The 20,876-nt window shown below is 43.9% G+C and overlaps 1 protein-coding gene across 3 annotated transcripts; it reads left to right on the forward strand.

The window, feature by feature from the left end:
• The first annotated feature begins 5,879 nt into the window (after window positions 1-5,879).
• On the forward strand, window positions 5,880-7,766 carry TXNDC2 (thioredoxin domain containing 2 (spermatozoa)). Of its 3 annotated transcripts, none has more exons than XM_011983918.1 (2): window positions 5,880-6,221; window positions 6,513-7,766. In XM_011983918.1, exons 1-2 carry the CDS (start codon window positions 6,113-6,115, stop codon window positions 7,748-7,750), a joined length of 1,347 nt encoding a protein of 448 aa, XP_011839308.1. In that variant the 5' UTR covers window positions 5,880-6,112; the 3' UTR covers window positions 7,751-7,766. The 3 variants fall into 3 exon arrangements, with proteins under 3 accessions (XP_011839308.1, XP_011839309.1, XP_011839307.1); XM_011983919.1 differs by having other exon boundaries at window positions 5,916-6,022; window positions 6,517-7,766; XM_011983917.1 differs by having other exon boundaries at window positions 5,952-6,221; window positions 6,381-7,766.
• The last annotated feature ends 13,110 nt before the right edge of the window (window positions 7,767-20,876 follow it).

The following is a 20,876-nucleotide window of genomic DNA, read 5'->3' on the forward strand; positions in this document are numbered from 1 at the left end:
TTTTTGCTGTAAGGTTCTTTGGAGGCCAGATGCGGTGGTTCACGCTTGTAGTCCCCACACTTTGGGAGGCCAAGGAGGGTGGATCACCTGAGGTCAGAGTTTGAGACCAGCCTGGCCAACATGGTGGAACCCCGTCTCTACTAAAAATAAAAAAATTAACAGGGTGTGGTGGCAGGTGCCTGTAATCCCAGCTACTCAGCAGGCTGAGGCAGGAGATTCACTTGAACCCAGGAGGCGGAGGTTGCAGTGAGCCGAGATCGTACCCCCGCACTCCAGCTGGGTGATACAGTGATACAGTGAGACTCTGTCTCAAAAAAAAAAAAAAAAAAAAAAAAGTTATTTGGCTGCAAGAAAGAACATTTGGTTTACTTGTTTACTTTGATGATAAGAATATCTCTTAATGCTGGGATGGCCTCTTCCTGGCATTTCTTCCGTTGTAGATTTTTTAGTGCAGTAATCAGTGATTGCATGAATGGAGTTGAGTGGAGAAGGACTCATCACGTTAATTCCAAACACGAGTGCCTGGCCAATGACTAAAATAAGTAATAACGAGGGAGACACATAACACAACTGCCCAATGTTTTTGACTCCAATAGGTTAAGCCTAAGGAGTTTTGCCAAAATTCAGGAATAAAATCTCGTAATAAAATAAGCACTGAGTTCTCTGCACAAGCATAGACCAAGAGACTCAAGGTTCAAGGCAGGAAAAATTGAGAAAAGGCCCAACGCCCTGAGGTGCCCTCCCCATTCCCTGCCCTATCTGCGTACAGGCGCCCAGTGACCTTCACTGGAGGAAACATGGAAATATATTCTTAAGTGAAAACGATTACAAAATAGTATCTTTTTTGGAAAATTATCTCATCTGAAAATATCAGCCAAGTGCAGTGGCTCACACATGTAATCTAAGCACTCTGGGAGGCCAAGGCAGAAGGACTGCTTGAACCCAGAGTTTGAGACCAGCCTGGGGAACATAGTGAGACCCTGTATCTATAAAATTTTTTTAAAACAACAACAACAACAACAACAAAACAGGCTGGGTGCTGTGGCTCACGCCTGCAATCCCAGCACTTTGGGAAGCTGAGGCTGTCAGATCTCTTGAGGTCAGGAGTTCGAGACCAGCCTGGTCAACATGGTGAAACCCCATCTCTACTAAAAATATAAAAATTAGCCTGGAATGGTGGCACGTGCCTGTAATCCCAGCTATTCGGGAGGCAGAGGTGAGAGAATCGCTTGAACCCAGGAGGCAGAGGTTGCAATTGTGCCATTGCTCTCCAGTCTGGAGTGACAGAGGGAGACTCCGTCTCAAAACAAACAAACAAAAAACAATTAGCTGGACATGATGGTCCTCGCCTATAGTCCCAGGCACTTGGGAGGCTGAGGCAGGAAGATTGCTGGAGCCCAGGCGTTTGAGGCTACAGTGACTAATGATGGCACCACTGCACTCCAGCCTGGGTGACACAGTGAGACCCTAACTCTTAAAAAAAAAAAAAAAAGAGAAAATATCTACATGTGAATAGACAAAAGACCAAGAATGTACATCACACTATTATAGCAATGATTCCTGAGGTTTGAAGCACTATGAGTAATTTTTATTCTCTTGTTACTTACTTGTTTTCTAATTTTTATATTATGAACACATATTATTTTTGTAATTATAAACCAAAAATGTATGCCAGCAAAAGATATAACAAATTTATACATAGGCCGGGCACAGTGGCTCGGGCCTGTAATCCCAGCACTTTGGGAGGCTGAGGTGGGCAGATCACCTGAAGTCTGGAGTTCAAGACCAACCTGGCCAATGTGGTGAAACCCCGTCTCTACTGAAAATACAAAAATTGGCCTGGTGTAGTGGTGGGCGCCTGTTATCCTGGCTACTGGGGAGGTTGAGGCAGGAGAATCGCTTGAACCTAGGAGGCGGAGGTTGCAGTGAGCCAAGATTGCACTGTTGCACTCCAGCGTGGGCGACACGAGCAAAACTCCATCTCAAAAAAAAAAAAAGAAAAAAATTGTGCACAATATTGTCCCTATAAGGGTGTGGTAGAAATGGTTTTACATGCAGTGTTTATTCCAACTTCCTTCTGATATGCCTCCCTGCGCTGCAGAGGCTGGGAACAAAGAGTCATGTTTCCTTGACTCCCTTGCAGCTCAGTCACTGGGTATGAATTAGCGTCTACCAGGAGATGAACCTTCTTGAGAAGGAGGCCACAGTATCAGCTCTGCCTCTGTCTGAGCAGGGGCTCAGTGAGGGTTGGAACAGATCACCAGAACTCATCTCCAGCTCTGAGCTCAGCGGGAGTCCGGGCTGGAGCATACTCACCCCTGGATGGTGACTGTAGCAGAAGGTTATTAAAGCCAACAATCTGGGTGGTGGCCTTCTAATTCCCTATCTTCCTGATATCCTGGAGGTTGTAGTGATCCGGGCAAGCCTGTTCTGTATCATGGCTCAGTGTTCTGGGAAACATTCCGGGATACCTAGCCTAAACAGGCAGCCTTGCCAGCAGTTTTATAATTGCCCAAATCATCCCAGGCCCAAAATAGCTGGTTGTTTCTGTTTCCTGAGACACAACCTGACTGACATAAGGGCTCATGAGCTATTTGGGGGTGAGCTTGTGCTGAAAGAAAACATACATTTTTATGACAAGTCAGACGGAAGCATTAATATTTCAAGTTGCTTGGAATTCATCTGAATTGCAGAAGGAAGAGTAAAAATATCAGGAACAAGTGCCAAACCTAAAACACACGAAGATCTCCAAATATAAATGTAACAGGATCACGGATTTCCTCTCTTTTACTAAGACATGCAGGTACAATATCACTTCTACATTTCTCTAGAATGGCTCGTTCTTCCCATGAGCCTTATCTCAATGGGTTTTGGAGTGAGATGGTGAGGAGCAGGGAAACCGAATTAAGTTTGCCTGTTTGCGGAATCTCGGCTCAGAGAACCCTTTTCCACGGTGTAGCGGTGCAGTCTTTCAGAGTTCTCGGGTTCTCCACGCTGTCTGGATGCCCAGGGCTGTGTGGATAAATGTAGTACCAGGTGCTCTCGTCCTGTACTGGTTTCCCATGTGAATTGGCTGGTCTGGCCTGGTCCCCAGCCTGAGATCTCTTGAAGGACTCACTGGTTCCATTTAGGAAAGGGGCATCGTGATGTTAGCCATGGCTGGAGTCTGTGATTCCAGTCCTTGCCTCTGGTCACAGATCCTCCTCCTCTGTGGCTTCTTCCCCTAGGCCTCTTTCACCAGTCTCAGAGCACTCCCAGACGCACTCTGGGGTGTACATGGTTGCTAGATCCCTAACCTCCTCCCTGCGGGCTGTGGAGCCTGCCCCAGGTCCACACATCCATTCCCACCCTCTGCTAGTGGTCATGCTGCATGAGGACAGTGCTGTGTTGGATGTGGAATCCACGTGTGCTCGTCCTGGCCTTCCAGGTGGAGCAGGAGGCCGATGCCCCTCTGCTTTCAACTGCAACTCTTTTTTTATCTTTTTTTTTTTTTTGAGACAGTCTTGCTCTGTCACTCAGGCTGGAGTGCAGTGGCATCATCTCGGCTCACTGCACCCTCTGCCTCCCAGGTTCAAGCAATTCTCCTGTCTCAGCCTCCTGAGTAGCTGGGATTACAGACACATGTCACCATGTCCAGCTAACTTTTGTATTTTTAGTAGAGACGGGGTTCCACCATGTTGTCCAGGCTGGTCTTGAACTCCTGACCTCAGGTGATCCACCCGCCTCGGCCTCCCAAAGTGCTAGGATGACAGACATAAGCCACCGTGCCCAGCCGCACATCTGATCAGCTTCTGTGCCGGCAATCAACCTGGAGAAAGGAGGTGGGACACAGGCATCCGTCCCCTTGCCTCCGCATCTACTGGGATGGCAGGGGTAATGTTTTCACTCTGCCTCTCAGTGACGGAGTTCCTCTTTGTCCTCATCCACTCCCTTCCAAACAGCAGGGACCCTGTACAAGATAGGGTCCAAGGAAATAAATTAACTTACCAATGAGCAAGGGCCAAAGAGGCTGCCCACTTTGTGCTAATGAAATCTGTTCATGATGATTTCTGCAAAGGATGCACACCCTCCCTGCATCGCCTCCTTTCTCCTAACACTTACTAGGAAAGAAGACACTGAGCAGGTAAGTGGCTGGCGTTTATTTTCATACTCTGCTTTAAAATAGGGCACCATGATAAGAGACCCGTCAGCTGTGGAAGCCATTGGCATTGGAGAGGGAAAAAAGAGACCTGTCAGCTGTGGAAGCCATTGGCATTGGAGAGGGAAGACAACCTCCTGTCCTTTAAAACATCACATAAGAAAGGCCCGAAGTCTCCCGGTGAGAGAGGGGAGAGCTCTCCTTGGCAGTATCTGAGGAAACAGAGTGGAAGCATGAGCTCTTCCTGGAATAGGATTCATGTCATCAAGAACTATGGATCTGCGGGGCCAGGCATGGTGGCTCACGCCTGTAATCCCAGTCATTTGGGAGGCTGAGGCAGGTGGATCATTTGAAGTCAGGAGTTAGACACCAGCCTTGCCAACATGGTGAAACCCTATCCAGACTAAAAAAAATACAAAAATTAGCCTGGTGTGGTGGTTGCATGCCTGTAATCCCAGCTATTCGAGAGGGTGAGGCAAGAGAATTGCATGAACCCGGGAGGCGGAGGTTGCAGTGAGTCGAGGTTGTGCCACTGCACTCCAATCTGGGTGACAGGGCAAAACTGTCTCAAAGAAAAAAAAAAAAAGGAACTATGGATTTGCTAAGGCCAATAGTCTCTCTATCCCTTAGTAAAACGTGTTTTGGTGTAAAAATCCAGATAATTGAACCATTGCCATTAGATGTTTTGAGGTTTCTATTGACAATGTGGAGGTCTTATCATTTAGATTTCAACCCTTTTATTTTTAGTTTTTAGAGACGGGGCCTTGCTCTGTGGCCCAGGCTGGAGTACAATGTAGTGATCACGGCTCACTGCAACCTTGAACTCAGTGGCTCAAGCGAGCCTCCCACCTCAGCTTCCTGAGTAGCTGGGACAGGAGTGCGCCACCATGCCTGGCTAGGTTTTGTATTTTTTGTAGAGATGGGGTCTTGCTATGTTGCCCAGGCTGATCTCGAACTCCTGGGCTCAAGAAATGCTCCCACGGTGGCCTCTCAAAGTACTGAGATTACAGGTGTGAGCCACCACACCTGACCACTTTCGACCCTTATATTGTTGGGGTGAAACTGAAACATATGAGGATTTGTTCAAAGTATATGTAGAGAAGGCAAAATTCCACACTGATTCTTCCTGCCTTGGACTAGATGTGTTGTGCAGAGTGAGGGTGGAAAATGAGCCAGTGGTCCTGAACTAATAAATAAGTCTCCCTGGGGCACAGGTATTTGGCTTCCCATTCCACAGGATGGGGTAGATGTGGCTTATGGAACCAAGATTATTCACAAAGAGGTTGCTCTCCTGCATGTAAAGGCTGGAAGAGCCGTGTACTTGGATGTGTCTGCACGGGAGGGGCACAGGCTAGGCTGGTGGGCCTGGGAGGTGGGGGAGGTGGGGAAAGAGGCCATCTGGCAGGTGCTGAACATTTGACATCGTGGGACACTTTGCAGAGGAAGCTAACATGGTTTCGAGGAGACACTTAGGAGCTGGTCACAACGGGTGAGTCATAAAGAGAAAGCTGGAGCTGGGGGATGCTGGAGGGAGATGAAAGGAAGGCTGATTCACAGAACCCAGGCTGGACAGCACTCATTTTCAGAACCCAGGCTGGACGGGACTTGTGGCGAGCAGTCCAGCACAGCCTCACAGTGCGGAGCGTGAGCTGTGGAACCTGCCCTTACCCTAGCTTTGCAACCTTAAGTGAGCCTCATAGCTTCTCATGTGTAAACTGCTCATCATAATGGTTCTGACCTCAGTGGTTTGTTGTGTTATAGGAAATGATGACAGTGAATGCATAGTCGCAGCTTCAGCACAGGGCAGCCACCTTGAAGCTCTCAAATATCACTGTTGTGAATACAGAGAAGGAAAACCAACTGTAACGTGCTACCCAAATATAAGTTTTACTCATATTTTGATGTTAGGATGGATAGCTTGCAAAAAGTTGGAGGGTACGGCCTTTATTATGAGGCATCTATGAAGGATCAGGAATGGATGTAGACAAGGAACTAGTAATGGAAACTGTTAAAGCTGGAGCCCCTGGAAAACCAGAAATGAGGCTGGGCTCTCAGGAAGAAACAAATGAAGGTGATGCTAATGGTAAGTAGGGGAGCAAAGAGGGTTGCCTTAAAGACCTATGCAGTTAGGGAGTGGGCAGCGTGTTGAACCAGGAAGGGGAAAGTTGCGGTTTAAGAACATGCATACAGAAGATACATGTAACTACACGCTGTTTGTCCTTCTGTTGAATGAGTTATTCAGATCAGTACCCCATTCATCAGACTTCATTCGTGGTCTCTAAGAGTGACATCAGTCTTCCTTGGAATATGATGAGAATTTATTTGGTTCTTCTTTTGCTTTTCTATTTGATTTATTTTATGTTATTTGGTACAGAAAGTTCATTACAAGTCCTGTCCAGCAATGTGCCTCTCCTGGCCCTAGAGTTCTTGGACACAGTCCAGGCCAAAGACAAGGCCTTTCTCCCCATGGTCAGCCACACATTCCACATGCCCACCGAAGAGTCTGGTGCTCCACAGGAGGGTGATGACCTACCAAAGTCCTCAGCAAACACCAGCCATCCCAAGCAGGGTGACATCCCCAAGTCCCCAGAAGAAACCATCCAGCCCACGGAGGGTGACATCTGCAAGTCCCCAGAAGAAACCAACCAATCCAAGAAGGACGACCTCCCCAAGTCCTCAGAAGAAGTCATCAAACCCAAAGAGGGTGACATCCCCAAGTCCTCAGCAAAACCTATCCAGTCCGAGCTGGGCAATATTCCCAAGTCCTCAATGAAGCCCATCCAGCCCAAGGAGGATGACAGCCCCAAGTCCCCAGAAGAAGCCATTCAGCCCAAGGAGGGTGACATCCCCAAGTCCCCAGAAGAAGTCATCCAGCCGAAGGAGGGTGACATCCCCAAGTCCCCAGAAGAAGTCATCCCACCCAAGGAGGATGACATCCTCAAATCCCCAGAAGAAGCCGTCCAGCCGAAGGAGGACGACAGCCCCAAATCCCCAGAAGAAAGCATCCAGCCCAAGGAGGGTGACATCCCCAAGTCCCCAGAAGAAGCCATCCAGCCGAAGGAGGGTGACATCCCCAAGTCCCCTGAAGAAGCCATCCAGCCGAAGGAGGGTGACATCCCCAAGTCCCCGGAAGAAGCCATCCAGCCGAAGGAGGATGACATCCCCAAGTCCCCAGAAGAAGCCATCCAGCCGAAGGAGGATGACAGCACCAAGTCCGTAGAAGAAACCATCCCACCCAAGGAGGGTGACATCCTAAAGCCTGAAGAAGAAACAACGGAGTTCCTGGAGGGGGACAAGGTGAAAGTGATCCTGAGCAAGGAGGACTTTGAGGCATCACTGAAGGAGGCTGGGGAGAGGCTGGTGGCTGTGGACTTCTCGGCCACGTGGTGTGGGCCCTGCAGGACCATCAAACCGTTCTTCCACGCCCTGTCTATGAAGCATGAGGACGTGGTGTTCCTGGAGGTGGACGCTGACGACTGTGAGGAGGTTGTGAGAGACTGCGCCATCATGTGTGTCCCAACCTTTCAGTTTTATAAAAAAGAAGAAAAGGTGGATGAGTTTTGCGGCGCCCTTAAGGAAAAACTTGAAGCAGTCATTGCAGAATTAAAGTAAACATGTATTCTGAAAACACTGCAGACAGTCAGATGTTTATAGCTTTTGAGTTATCTTTTATTATTTACACAAAGCGATCGGGTATAACAAAAGTGTATGTCCAAATGGCGCTGCTCGTACATGATAATATTAACTCTACCCTTTTCAAAATACAGTCCAAGCATTAAAGTTCATTGTGACTGTGTTTCTGTTGGTGGGAGAGTGTAAAATTAGAAATTCCTCTGGTGAAGATTGCTAAGTCCCACGGTCTCCTATTTTTCAATCTTGATATGTATTTATTTTTCACTTGCCTTTGAAAATTCCACGCATTTAGTGTTTGTAGCAAGACTGAAAATTTAGATAACTTTTCTATAGAGGCAGATGACTGCAAGATGAGTGGAAACTTCTTTTCTCATGCTCACGTATCTTTGGGGATTCTGATAAGATACATTTGGAAACAAGGAATTTGAAAGATTCACGTCTTAGTTAATCTCCTTCTTCTGCCGGGAGTGCTATGGAGGCCTTGGGAAATCCAGTGGGTTTTCCAAGACCTAATTTGTTGGTGACAGAAGTGAGATCAAGGCCACTTCCAGATTTCAAGTCCAGGGCTCTACCTACTATAATCTATGCTCACAAAATCGAAGACAAGAGCTCGGAACTTCAGGTCTCTTGGAGGTTGAAGTCCTCCGGATCTTTGCTGCCATTATGACATCAGTGCCCTGATGGCAGAGTTCCTGGTTTGTCTCCGTGGTAACTGGGTTCCTAATACCTAGAACTTCCTCTGACTTTTTAACTTAAATTTGTTCTTATTTTCACTATTGAATAAGCCAGCCTTTAACATGACTGTACCAGCTTAGACATATAGGCTTAGACTTTAATGAATTAACCTAATCACAGTGCTACCAGAGTCTTGTTTGGTCAACTCAGTAAGCCCCAGATGTCTGTGAGCCCAAAGGCCCAGGTGTGAACCATAGATGGAGGCTTAGTCCAGAGTGGGTTTTTAAAAATGAATAAAACCAGCTTCATTAGGTATAATTGATATACAAAGAACTGCACATATTTAATGGAGGGAGTTGGATGAATTTGGATGTGTTGCATATGCCCTTAATTACCATCTCCACTATCAAAGTAATTAACACCCTCACTGCCTCCAGAAGTTTCCTTGTGTCGCTGTGCTTTATTGTTATTACTATCATGGAAAAAGCACTTAACAGATGTACTCTCCTAACACATTTTTAAGTGTCCAGCACTGTAGCGTTAACTACATGATGCCGCACAGCAGATCCATGGAACTTACTCATCGCTGTGGCTGAAATTTAACACCCATCGAACAACTAACTCCCCGTTGCCCCTCCCGCACCCTCTGGCAGTCACCATTCTACTTTTTGCTGGTACAGAGTGTTTTTAAAAATTGGAATTCCTTGCCAACATTTCAAACATCAGGATTAAAAAAAAAAAAAATCTAGACGTCTAGCTTTTCTTGAAAAACTGTAAGATCTGACAATCCAGGCTTGCCTTACCTCAAGAAAACCAATCTAACCTTGGGGTCTGAGTGGCAGCTGCCTCCATCCGATAGGGCGCACTCTCTCCAGTCTCCTGCTGCAGAACCTGGCTGGCTTCTTCACTTAGCCAGCTGAATTGCAATCCCTATTGTAAGTTCAAGACTGGGACTGGGTACGGTGGCTCACGCCTGTAATCCCAGCACCTTGGAAGGCCGAGGCCGGTGGATCACCTGAGGTCAGGAGTTCAAGACTAGCCTGGCCAACATGGTGAAACCCCGTCTCTACTAAAAATACAAACATTAGCTGGGTGTGGTGGTGGGTGCCTGTAATCCCAGCTACTCAGGAGGCTGAGGCAGGAGAATCACTTTAACCCAGGAAGTGGAGCTTGCAGTGAGCTGATATCATGCCCCTACACTCCAGCCTGGGTGATAGAGCCAGACTGGCTCAAAAAAAAACAAAAAACAAAAAACAAAAAACAAAAAACGAGAATGCCCCATCTTTTCCCATCTGTGCCTATCCTGACTCTCATTAGTGGTACCTCAGTTACAGGCTTCATTTGCACCCTTAACAATGGCCTAACAACTGCAAACGAAATGAAATATCCTATAAGCTTGACCTTTTTTCCAAAAAAGATTTGGAATTACCTACAGAAGGATTGATGATAAAGCTAACAAACCAGAAAGAGGAATCAGAACCGTGAAGGGAGTAACGTGTCAACTCTGTGGGCTCACATCTTGGCTCTGACAGAGCAGCAAATTTTGCTCTGAACTCTTGGCAAGTGGGAGCGAAAAGAGAAATTCAATAATACCCAGATGTCATCACCCAAAATAAGCAGGCTTAGGAATTCGCAGAACAGTCAAAGCTTTTCCTTGACTAAATTCCTGAATGACATTTCTCATCTGCGACCCTAAGTTTGAGACACTGAATGATGGATGAAGTTCTTGACAAGATTTTTTTATAATAAATTCAGAACAGTTTTTCATGTGGATGTTCTTGGTAAGAATCTTAGTGAAAGCTGAAGCCATGATGGTAAAGTGCTTTTCGACGAGAGGATTCCGGATTCGAGGTGTGCTGCATGTTCATAGAAATGGGCTTTTAGTGACAGTGCATATATCTACCTGTTATTTCCCTCTGATAGAGAGACATTCTTCTGACTTTTTCAATCAAATTTGTTCTTATTTTCCATAATGAACAAGGTTAGCTTCAACATGACTCTACCAACCTAGACATATAGGCCTAGACCTTAACCAGTTAACCCAACCATGGTGCTACCAGAGTCCTGTTTGGATAACTTAGGGAGCCTCCCAACACTTTTAAATTAAATTAAATTAAATTTTGAGACATTTTCTCACTCTGTTGCCCAGGCTGGAGTGCAGTGGCATGATCATAGTTCACTATGGTCTTAGGCTCAAGTGATCCTCCCGCCTCAGCCTCCCAAGTAGCTGAGACTACAGATAAAGCCACCATGCTTGGTTAATTTAAAAATAAATGTATTTTTGTAGAGATGGCGTTTGCCATGTTGCCCAGGCTGGTCTCAGACTCCTAATCTCAAGAGATCCTCCCACCCAGACCTCCCAAAGTGCTGAGATTACAGGCATGAGCCTCCCAGCCTCCCACAACACTTTAGAGTGTGCAGTTTTAAGGGCCAGGGACCCTGAAATCTAACACTAGTGACTTATACTAACTGCTTTTTCTGGTACCATAATATTAAAGACATTTCTGTCAAAGGTCCCTTTTTATATTTAGGTTACTAAGTGATGTCATTGACAATGACCTCAAAATATCCTTAAAAATTATTGTGATAGTAGATTCTTAAGATGATTTAATAGAATTCTTAATTAAGTCAAAGGAGGAGGCAAGCACAGTTCTCTGAAGGCATATTCTGTAGGGCCAAGAAAAAGCAACGCCAGTGTGTGGCTCTCTGATGATCTAGTTTGATCCAGAGATAAAATCTAGACTAGCAGATAATCAATTTATGTCCCTCAAATTACACATTGTGAGAACCACTTATCTCACAATGTGTACATCATTGGGAAGTGGGTGGATCACCTGAGGTCAGGAGTTTGAGACCAGCCTGGTCAACATGGTGAAACCCCATCTCTACTAAAAATACAAAAAAATTAGCCGGGCGTGGTGGCAGACGCCTGTAATCCCAGCCACTCAGGAGGCTAAGGCAGGAGAATCGCTTGAACCCAGAAGGCGGAGGTTGCAGTGAGCCAAGATCAAGCCACTGCACTCCAGCCTAGGCAATGAGAGCAAAACTCCATCTCAAAATAATAATAATAATCAACCAAGCAATTGTTTTCATCTCTAATATTTAACGTGAAGGACAAATAAGAAGCAGTTCTAATGAGGAGATCCCAGATAATCATATGAGCTGTGAACAATGATAATCTAACCAGAGCCTTAAGAATCAATGGAAAATCTATTAGAATTAACAAGAAAACTCAACAAAGTGTCAGTAATTGGAGTAATATCTAAAAATCAACAGCTTCCGTGTGATTCTGTGGCAAATAATTGGGAATCTGTGAAAAAAAAGTCTTACAATAGCGACAAAATAAAATGTCTAGCAATAGTCCTAATGAGCAGTAAGGATGATTAAGAGTAAATTAAAACATTTTGAGATGTATACATGTAGGTTTGAATAGAGTGAGACGGTCCATTTTTCTCATTGGAGAAAAGACTGAAAGATGTTGATGCTTTCCACTTAATTAGTAGACAATGTAATTCCAACCAATATCTCAATGGGATATATGAGAGAACTTGATAAGATATTTAAAACTTCACTGAGAATAATAAGACAAGAATAGGTAGGAAAAGTCTCAAATGAGAAGTAATGAAGAGATATGTGCCCTATCAGAGAGTTACATGTGTAGTTGGTACATTAATTATAAAACAATGATATGAATGAAGGAAAAAGAGAGCAAGGAAACATAATAGTAAGCAAGAACCACACACTGGCATGTAAGTAGTAATATATGACAAAGGAAACATTTCAATTTGATGCAGAGTGAGTGGATTTTTTTTCACAAAATTATATGGGGAAATTTTAATATTTGAGGGGAAAAATCAATTTATATCCCAATCCCACACCAGCCACTGAAATAAATATAAGTTGAATTAAAGGATAAAAAACAAAATATGGAGTGATTAAAAAACAGAAGAAAATTTGGTTGAAATTTTAAAAAATGTTTTCCAGACAGGGTCTCGCTCTGTTCCCCAGGCTGGAGTGCAGAGGTGTGATCACAGCTCACAGCTTGAGTTCCTGGGCTCAGGTGATCCTCCCAACTCAGCCTCCCAGGTAGCTGGCACTACAGGCATGCACCACCATGCCTAGCTAATTTTTAATTTGAAAAATTTTTTGTAGAGACGGGGTCTCACTATTGCCCAGGTTGGTCTTGAACTCCTGGCCTTATGCAATTCTCCCACCATGGCCTCTCAAAGCACTGGGATAACAGGCATGAACTACCGCACCTGGCCAAACATGTATTTGATTCATGGATGGAGAAAGGATTTTCTAGACACAATTGCAATTAAATAAGTAGATTTGAACATATAAAACAATTCAACTTTTTTTTCTTTTTTTTTTTTGAGATAGAGTCTTGCTCTGTTGCTCAAGCTGGAGTCCAATGGCGCGATCTTGGCTCTCTGCAACCTCTGCCTCCTGGTTCAAGTGATCCTTCTGCCTCAACCTCCCAAGTAGCTGGGATTACAGGCACCCACCATCATGCCCGGCTAATTTTTGTATTTTTTAGTAGAGATGGGGTTTCACCATGTCGGTCAGGCAGGTCTCGAACTCCTGACCTCAGGTGATCCATCCGCCTCGGCCTCCCAAAGAGCTGGGATTATAGGCGTGAGCCACCACGCCTGACCCCAATAACTCAATTTTTTAAATAACAAAATATAAACAAAATTAACAGGAAACAGAAAAAGGAAACAACATTTGCCAAATGTACAACATTGGATTTAATATATGTACTATAAAAGTACTCTTACAAATCAGTAAGAAAAATAGAATATTCTCATAAAAATAGGCAAAAAACATAGTTCACATTAGAATAAAAACAAGTTTTAATAAAAATAAAAATAAAACTGGGCACAGCAGCAGCTTAGGCCTGTAATCCCAGCACTCTGGGAGGCCGAGGCAGGCGGATCACTTGAAGTCCGGAGTTTGAGGCCAATATGGCGAAACCCCTTCTCTACTACAAATACAAAACTCAGGTGGGCGTGGTGGAGCATGGCTACAATCCCAGCTGCTCCAGAGGCTGAGGCATGAGAATCACTTGAACCCAGGAGGTGGAGGTTTCAATGAGCTAAGATCATGCCACTGCACTCCACCCTGGGTGACAGAGTGAGCTCCTGTCTCAAACATCAAAATAAAAATAAAAATAAAAAGTGTTCACTAATAGGGAATAAATAGGAAAATATAAACAAAAATCAATGAGATTTTGACAGTAGGGATGTAGGGAAACCGTCAGTCACATACTGCCAATGAGAGTTAAGACTGCTACAAGCCCTTCTGGAACACAGCGGAATGTTATGTTCTTACAGGGTAGAAAGGTGCAGAACTTTGCAAACTAGCTTGTGTATTTGTCTGCTCAGGCTGCCATAGCCAAATACCACAGAAAGGATGGTTTAAACACCAGACATTTACTTCTCACAGTTCCAGGGCCTAGAAGTCTGAGATCAAGGTGTTGGCCGTTTTCACTTCTTGTGAGGTGTTATCAGCAGCACAAGATCAGACACAGCCAGGTCTACACAGGCTTGTGTCTTTCCACAAGGTCACTTGATGGATGCTTACTCAATTAGAAAAGCCATGAGCCAGGCATAATGCTGAGATGCCTGTAATCTCAGGAACTCGGGAGGCAGAGGTGGTGCCTGAGGCACAAGGGAGGCAGTGACTGAGTTGCCAAGCCCCATAAGGTGCTTCCTCCTGCAGGCGCACCTTCGCAGCTGCCCCCTTGTCTGCAGGCTGCTTCTTTAACCGCACTAGGACTGCTTCACATTGCGGTGTGCAGTGTCCTCACTTCATTCGTCTTCTCTCAACTTGTCCCAGCAGGCCTACCAGGGATAAGAAAACGGACTCATTGCTGAGTCATTTCCAGGCCTCCAGCCCGCTGAATTCTAGTGAGTGGTGCCTCCCAAATGGGAGATGTGGGGGTTACCTGTTACCCTCCTCTCGACGGGCTGGCCAGAGTTCTGAATTTCATTTGCTGTACAGAGCGCCTTCCTCCTTCCTGTCAGTGGCTAGCTCCTCCAAAATCATTGTGAAAAGGCCAGATGCAGTGGCTCACACCTGGCACTTTGGGAGGCCAAGACGGGTGAATCACCCGAGGTCAGGAGTTCCAGACCAGCGTGGCCAACATGGTGAAACCCTGTGTCTACTAAAAATACAAAAATTAGCTGGGCGTGGTGGCACATGCCTGCAATCCCAGCTACTCGGGAGGCTAAGACAGGAGAATCACTTGAACCTGGGAGGCAGAGGTTGCAGTGAGCTGAGATAGCGTCACTGCACTCCAGCCTGGGCAGCAGAGAGACACTCTGTGTTTAACTGAGAAATGAAAACAAGAAAATAAAAAACAGGTCAAAATACTAAAAAGAGAATTATCTGTATTTTATTTCAATTGTACAAAAGACACAATGTGTTGTCATTGTCTATCTCTGTGTGAGGATTTTTTTTACCTTCATTCTCATTTTGTTTTTTCCTGATTATATAACAAAAAGAAAAAACAATCAATTGAATACTTTGAAGACTCCAACTGTTTAGATACTGCCAGGGAACACAAACAACTACTAGAAAATACAAAATCTGGGAAGCCTGAGCAATGGGGAATAGGTGAATGGCCCGAGCTCAAGGGTGTTCTGGCAAAGCCTCCGGATGCTGGCCTTACCCAGATGTTCTGTGTTCTAGTTGTGCATTTTGGGCCTTCCAGGCTTCAGATTACAAATGGCCTAAGAACAGACCAAATCGGAAGTTCTTCTGTTTGGAGATGAACTACCTAAGTGATCATGGGTGTTATGGGATAGATGCAACTGACAAAAGGCTGACTCAAACCTGCTCCAGCAAAAATGGAGAGGGTATTGGATCTTGAAAATGGAAATTCTAAGGAGATCAACTACTTTAGGTAGATAGATTCAGGGATTCAAACAGCATCGGAACACAGCTTAGCTCTGCTGTTTGTCTTGATTTTATCATCAGTTGCTTCCGTGGCTCATACTCACAGATAAAAAGGTGAGGCTGTTTCCTAATAATCGCAACAAAAAAGTCCCAGGAAAGACTCTGATTGGCTGTATCATGTGCCAATCCCTGAACCACTCTGTGTATTTGGAAGAGTTGAAGGAATCTGATTGGTCAGGCTTGGTCACTTGTGCACACTCGAAGCAGGGTCAGCCCCATCAAGCCTTAGGAGCTGAGTGGATTACCATGGAAAGTGGGAGGAAGGAAGAGCTGCCTGCAGTCAGGCATATAGATTGCAAGGGATGGCATTTGAGCACTCAGCATTAGACCAAGAGACCACATTAAGAATATGGAGAATACGGTCAGAATCACCCTTATCCCACTTATAAATCCCCATGAAATAACCAAACCCAATAAGAAGAGGTTGTACTTTTATCAAATTCCTTTTAAACCCACCTTCTCATTTCACTTTCATCCTGATTTCACATTCAATCTGATTTCCTTGAATCTGTAACTATTCAACCTTAAAACTAAATAGTTATCTGTGCCTTATTCAAATGACAAATTATCTTATAATAGTAACTTTTGCTAACGTTGGCATATGGGATATAAATGAAAAGAGAACATGAAACCTGGTGAGTGAATGCTTAGAAAGAGCCAAAGGATGGCTGGGCGCGGTGGCTCACTCCTGTAATCCCAGCATTGTGGGAGGCTGAGGCGGGCAGATCACGACGTCAGGAGTTTGAGACTAGCTTGGCCAAGAGACTAGCCTGACCAACATGGTGAAACTCTATCTCTACTAAAAATACAAAAATTAACCGAGCGTGGTGGCAGGCATCTATAATTTCAGCTACTCAGGAGGTGGAGGCACAAGAATTGCTTGAACCTGGGAGGCCGGGACTGCAGTGAGCCGAGATCGTGTCATTGCACTCCAGCCTGGGTGACAGAACAAGACTTGGTCTCAAAAAATGAAGGAAAGAAAAAAGAAAAAAAGAAAGAAAGATGCAAAGGATGTAAACAGGGTGAGTCAGTTCTGGGGTCTGTTCTTCTAAGTGATGCTTTTGAAACATGTTTTTCTCTAAATATGAACAATCTGGTTCTTCATAGACTATGCCTTCAGTGTTCAACACTTGTGTCTTTTTGAGACTCAAATGGTATTTCAAATAAATTATATTCAGCAAATACTAGAAAGTTATGGTATGTTGTTACTTAGAATTCTATCATGATATTTGGCAGATTTTTAAGTTTCCCAGAACTTGTAAGGGAACTGTGAAATGCTACACTCTATGGAGATAAAAGTTAACTAAAAAACAAAGCGAACCAAGAGATAAAAGGAAAAGTTAGGCTGCAAGTTTTGAAATAATAATGGCACTTGAACCATGAGATCCTTTAATACCCACAATGAAAACACACACCCAGCGCAACAATGACAAATACTTGGATGTAGATAGCACGCAGTCAGATAAAACCCAAGGCTGTAGCTTAAAGATTTAAGGAAATAAAAAATTTCAAATTCCAGGATGGAAAAAAGGTAATTTATATGAAAATGAAGAAGTTGATGATGGAAAATGGTACATAGGAAGAAGTTAGGGCCAGTAAGACAGGCAGTACTTGAAAAGAAGAAATGTGGACTGTGAAAACGAAAAACAAATGTGGTCATTCTACTACATATTGATTTGAAGTGTATATTACTTTTACACACACAAGTTGAGGGTCATCTTTGTTTAGGTCAAGATGGTAGTTTCAAGTAAGAGGGAGATATGGCATGGGAAGGACAGCGAAGAGTAAGGTTGTCCTTCTACATTACGTTTCTGCGGACCTTAATGCTATTTTCATGAATTCCTGGTTTAGAAAACTAAAAGTTCTCTGACCTCTGGAGAGGCGACTTTCTGATGGGTCTTGAGAAAAGGTGGAAAAAAGAAAATGCTGCTTCTCTCTCCCTGCCCTATGAAAGCCACAAAACGTTGGTGTTTAAAAGACAAAGCTAAATGCAACTCTAATGACTCATAGATCAATATCTTTCACTGACCTTAGGAAGATACACGAGGAAGTCACCAGTTAGCTAATGATTCTCAGTTTAGAAAGGGCAGAGGAGGCTAGCTGCCTCCCAGAGAAGGCTTTAAGGAAGACTTCCTTTCAGTCATACCAGCTAACATGGCGAGACTGTAATATATTGTGGTGCTATCAGAAACAGCTACATAACTTGAATTTGAGAGCATTCAACCTTAATGGACTTTTTTTTTTTTTTTTTTTTTTTTTTTTTTTTTTTTTCGACAGGGTCTTGCTCTATTACCCAGGCTGGAGTGCAGTGGCATGATCATAGCTCACTGCAGCCTCAATCACCTGGGCTCCAGTGAACCTCCCTCCTTGGCCTCTCGAGTAGCTGGGACTATAGTTGCCCACCACCACATATGGCTAATTTTTAAAAATTTTTAGTGGAGATGAGGTCTCACTATGTTGCTCAGGCTGGTCTCAAACCCTTGAGATAAAGTGATCCTCCTGCCTTGGCCTCCCAAAATGCTGGGAATATAAACATCAGCCACCAAACCAGGCTGAATTTTTGTTTGAGACAGCGTCTCACTCTGTTGCCCAGGCTGAAGTGCAGTGGCGTGGTCATGGCTCATTGCAGCCTCAACCTCCCAGACTCAAGTGATCCTCCTGCCTCAGCCTCTCAAGTAGCTGCGACTACAGCCTCAGCCTCTCAAGTAGCTGCGACTACAGGTGCATGCCACTATGCCTGGCTATTTTTTTTTTTTTTAAAGATGAGGTCTCACTATGTTGCCCAGGCTAGTCTCGAACTCCTGGGCTCAAGTGATCCTCCACCTTGGTCTCCCAAAGTGCTGGGATTACAGGTGTGAGCCACTTCACCCAGCCCAGTAATGGAGTCTGATGATTCCCACCCTATGTTCATTCCCCTAATTACTTTGATTTCTTACTGTGAGGTAACAATTACTCGTACTTACTTTCAAATAATCTCCATTTGTTTTGGCATTTGAAGGTTTTTTAAAAAGTATTTGTAAGTCCAAATCATAAACCTATTTCATTTTGGATTGCTATTTTTGTATATGTATATGTCAGACATAAACATGCTAAAATAACGTTGGTAGTTATATAAATTGGATACCAGTGGTGATCATTCATCGTCTTCAGGCCCACCTACGGCACTTATTCTTTCCTTATGTGCTTAAAAATAAAAGACCAAGATTTATTATGTGTGGTTCAGATGCTACTCATGTTTATTATTGATACTCAGGTTGAAGACAGAAAGATCAATGCATGTCAGGAGATCGACTGCTATAGCAATGAGCGCTATTTGCAACCCACAGACAAACTGTTTCAAATACAATGAATATTCAGAGTTCACAGGTGTGCTCTAGGAAAACTGTTTGCAGGTGAATACAAAACTGAAAACTCCTCTATTTTGAATTAAAACTAAGAAATTATCATCTAATTCTTAGGATTCTTCTGTGCTTTATTGACTTGCTTAAATACGAGGTCTTGATAACCCTAGTTTTATGTCCCTGAATGAAGATTACATTCCTTTTTAACAATTCAAGTGAAACACATCCAAATCTCCACTCTCCGGGAAGAACAGTGGTTGAGCTGAACAGCAAAATAAATAAATAAATACAAACATACATAAATACATAAATAAGTAAATAACATTTCTGTGCCTTGGGTTCTTTGTCAGAGATAATTTTAACTAAATCATTAAACTGATATGAAGATTATTAATACCAACTGTAGAAGGTTGAATGGTAGCCCCAAAGACATCAGGGTCTAATACTATAAACCTGTTAATTGTTACTTCATTTGGAAAAGGGCCGTTGCAGATGTGATTAAGTTAAGGCTCTTGAGATGAGGAGATAATCCTGGATTATCTGGGTGATCCCCAAATGCCATCACAAGTGTCCTTAGACAAGAGATGTAGGAGATTCAACACACACTAAGAAGAAGTCAGGTGAAGATGGAGGCAGTAGCTGGAGCAATGCGGCCACAAATCAAGGCTCCCTGCCAGCGGCTGCCAGAGGCGAAGAACAGTTTCTCCCCTGGAGCTTCCCAAGGGAGCGCAACCCTGTCCACACCTTGATTTTGGACTTCTGGCCTCCAGAGCTGTAAGAAAATACCAGTTGTTTTAAGCCACCCAGTTTGTGATAATTTGTTACAGCAGCCATTGAGAAATGAATGCACCAGTGAATAAAATATTTTTGCAAAAGATGTTTAAATGCAAGATAGCATTAGGGATCAGCGTTAGGATATATTTAAGGGAAATGTGTTCCTGCATTTGGAATAAGCATTTCTAGTATGTTTTTTTCTTCGTCTTCTTTTTTTAATCAAGACTTCTTTTTTTCTTTTTAAATTATTTTTAATTGACAAATGATAATTGTGAGATACCGGTTCACGCCAGTCAGGATGGTGATTATTAAAAAGTCAAGAAACACTAGATGCTGACGAGGCTGTGGAGAAATAGGAACGCTTTTACACTGTTGGTGGGAATGTAAATTAGTTCAACCATTGTGGAAGACAGTGTAGCGATCCCTCAAGGATCTAGAACCAGAAATACCATTTGGCCCAGCAATCCCATTACTGGGTGTATACCCAAAGGAATATAAATCATTCTACTACAAAGACACACACACACGTGTGTTTATTGCAGCACTATTTACAGTAGCAAAGACACAGAACCAACCCAAATGCCCATCAATGGTAGGCTGGATAAAGAAAACGTGGTACATATACACCACGGAATACTATGCAGCCATAAAAAGGAATGAAACTGTGTCCTTTTCAGGGACATGGATGAAGCTGGAAGCCATCATCATCGGCAAACTAACACAGAAACAGAAAACCAAACACCGCATCTTCTCACTCGTAAGTGGGAGTTGAACAATGAGAACACATGGACACAGGGAGGGAAACAACACACAAAGGGCCTGTTGGGGGTGGAGGCGAGGGAAAGGAGAACATCAGGACAAATATCTAATGCACGCAGGGCTTAAAACATACATGATGGGTAGGTAGGTGCAGCAAACCACCATGGCACATATATACCTATGCAACAAACCAACATGTTCTGTGCATGTATCCCAGAACTTAGAGTTAAAAAAAAAAAAAATTACATTCCCACCAGCAGTGTACAATGGTTCCATTTTTTCCACATCCTCACCAGCATTTGTTATTGCTTGTCTTGTGGCTATAAGTCATTTTAACTGTGGTGAAGAAAAAACAAAAACTATCAAACCTTTTTTTTCTTTTTTAATTATTATTATTATTATTATTTTTTGAGACAGAGTCTCACTCTTGTTGCCCAGACTGGAGTGCAGTGCATGATCTCTGCTCACTGCAACCTCTGCCTCCCAGGTTCAAGCGATTCTCCTGCCTCAGCTTCTCCAGTAGCTGAGATTACAGGCGTGTGACACCATGCCTAGCTGATTTTTGTATTTTTAGTAGAGACGAGGTTTCCCCA

This window comes from Mandrillus leucophaeus, unplaced genomic scaffold (genome assembly GCF_000951045.1).
Source record: "Mandrillus leucophaeus isolate KB7577 unplaced genomic scaffold, Mleu.le_1.0 Scaffold257, whole genome shotgun sequence".
NCBI classification, from domain to species: Eukaryota; Metazoa; Chordata; class Mammalia; order Primates; family Cercopithecidae; genus Mandrillus; species Mandrillus leucophaeus.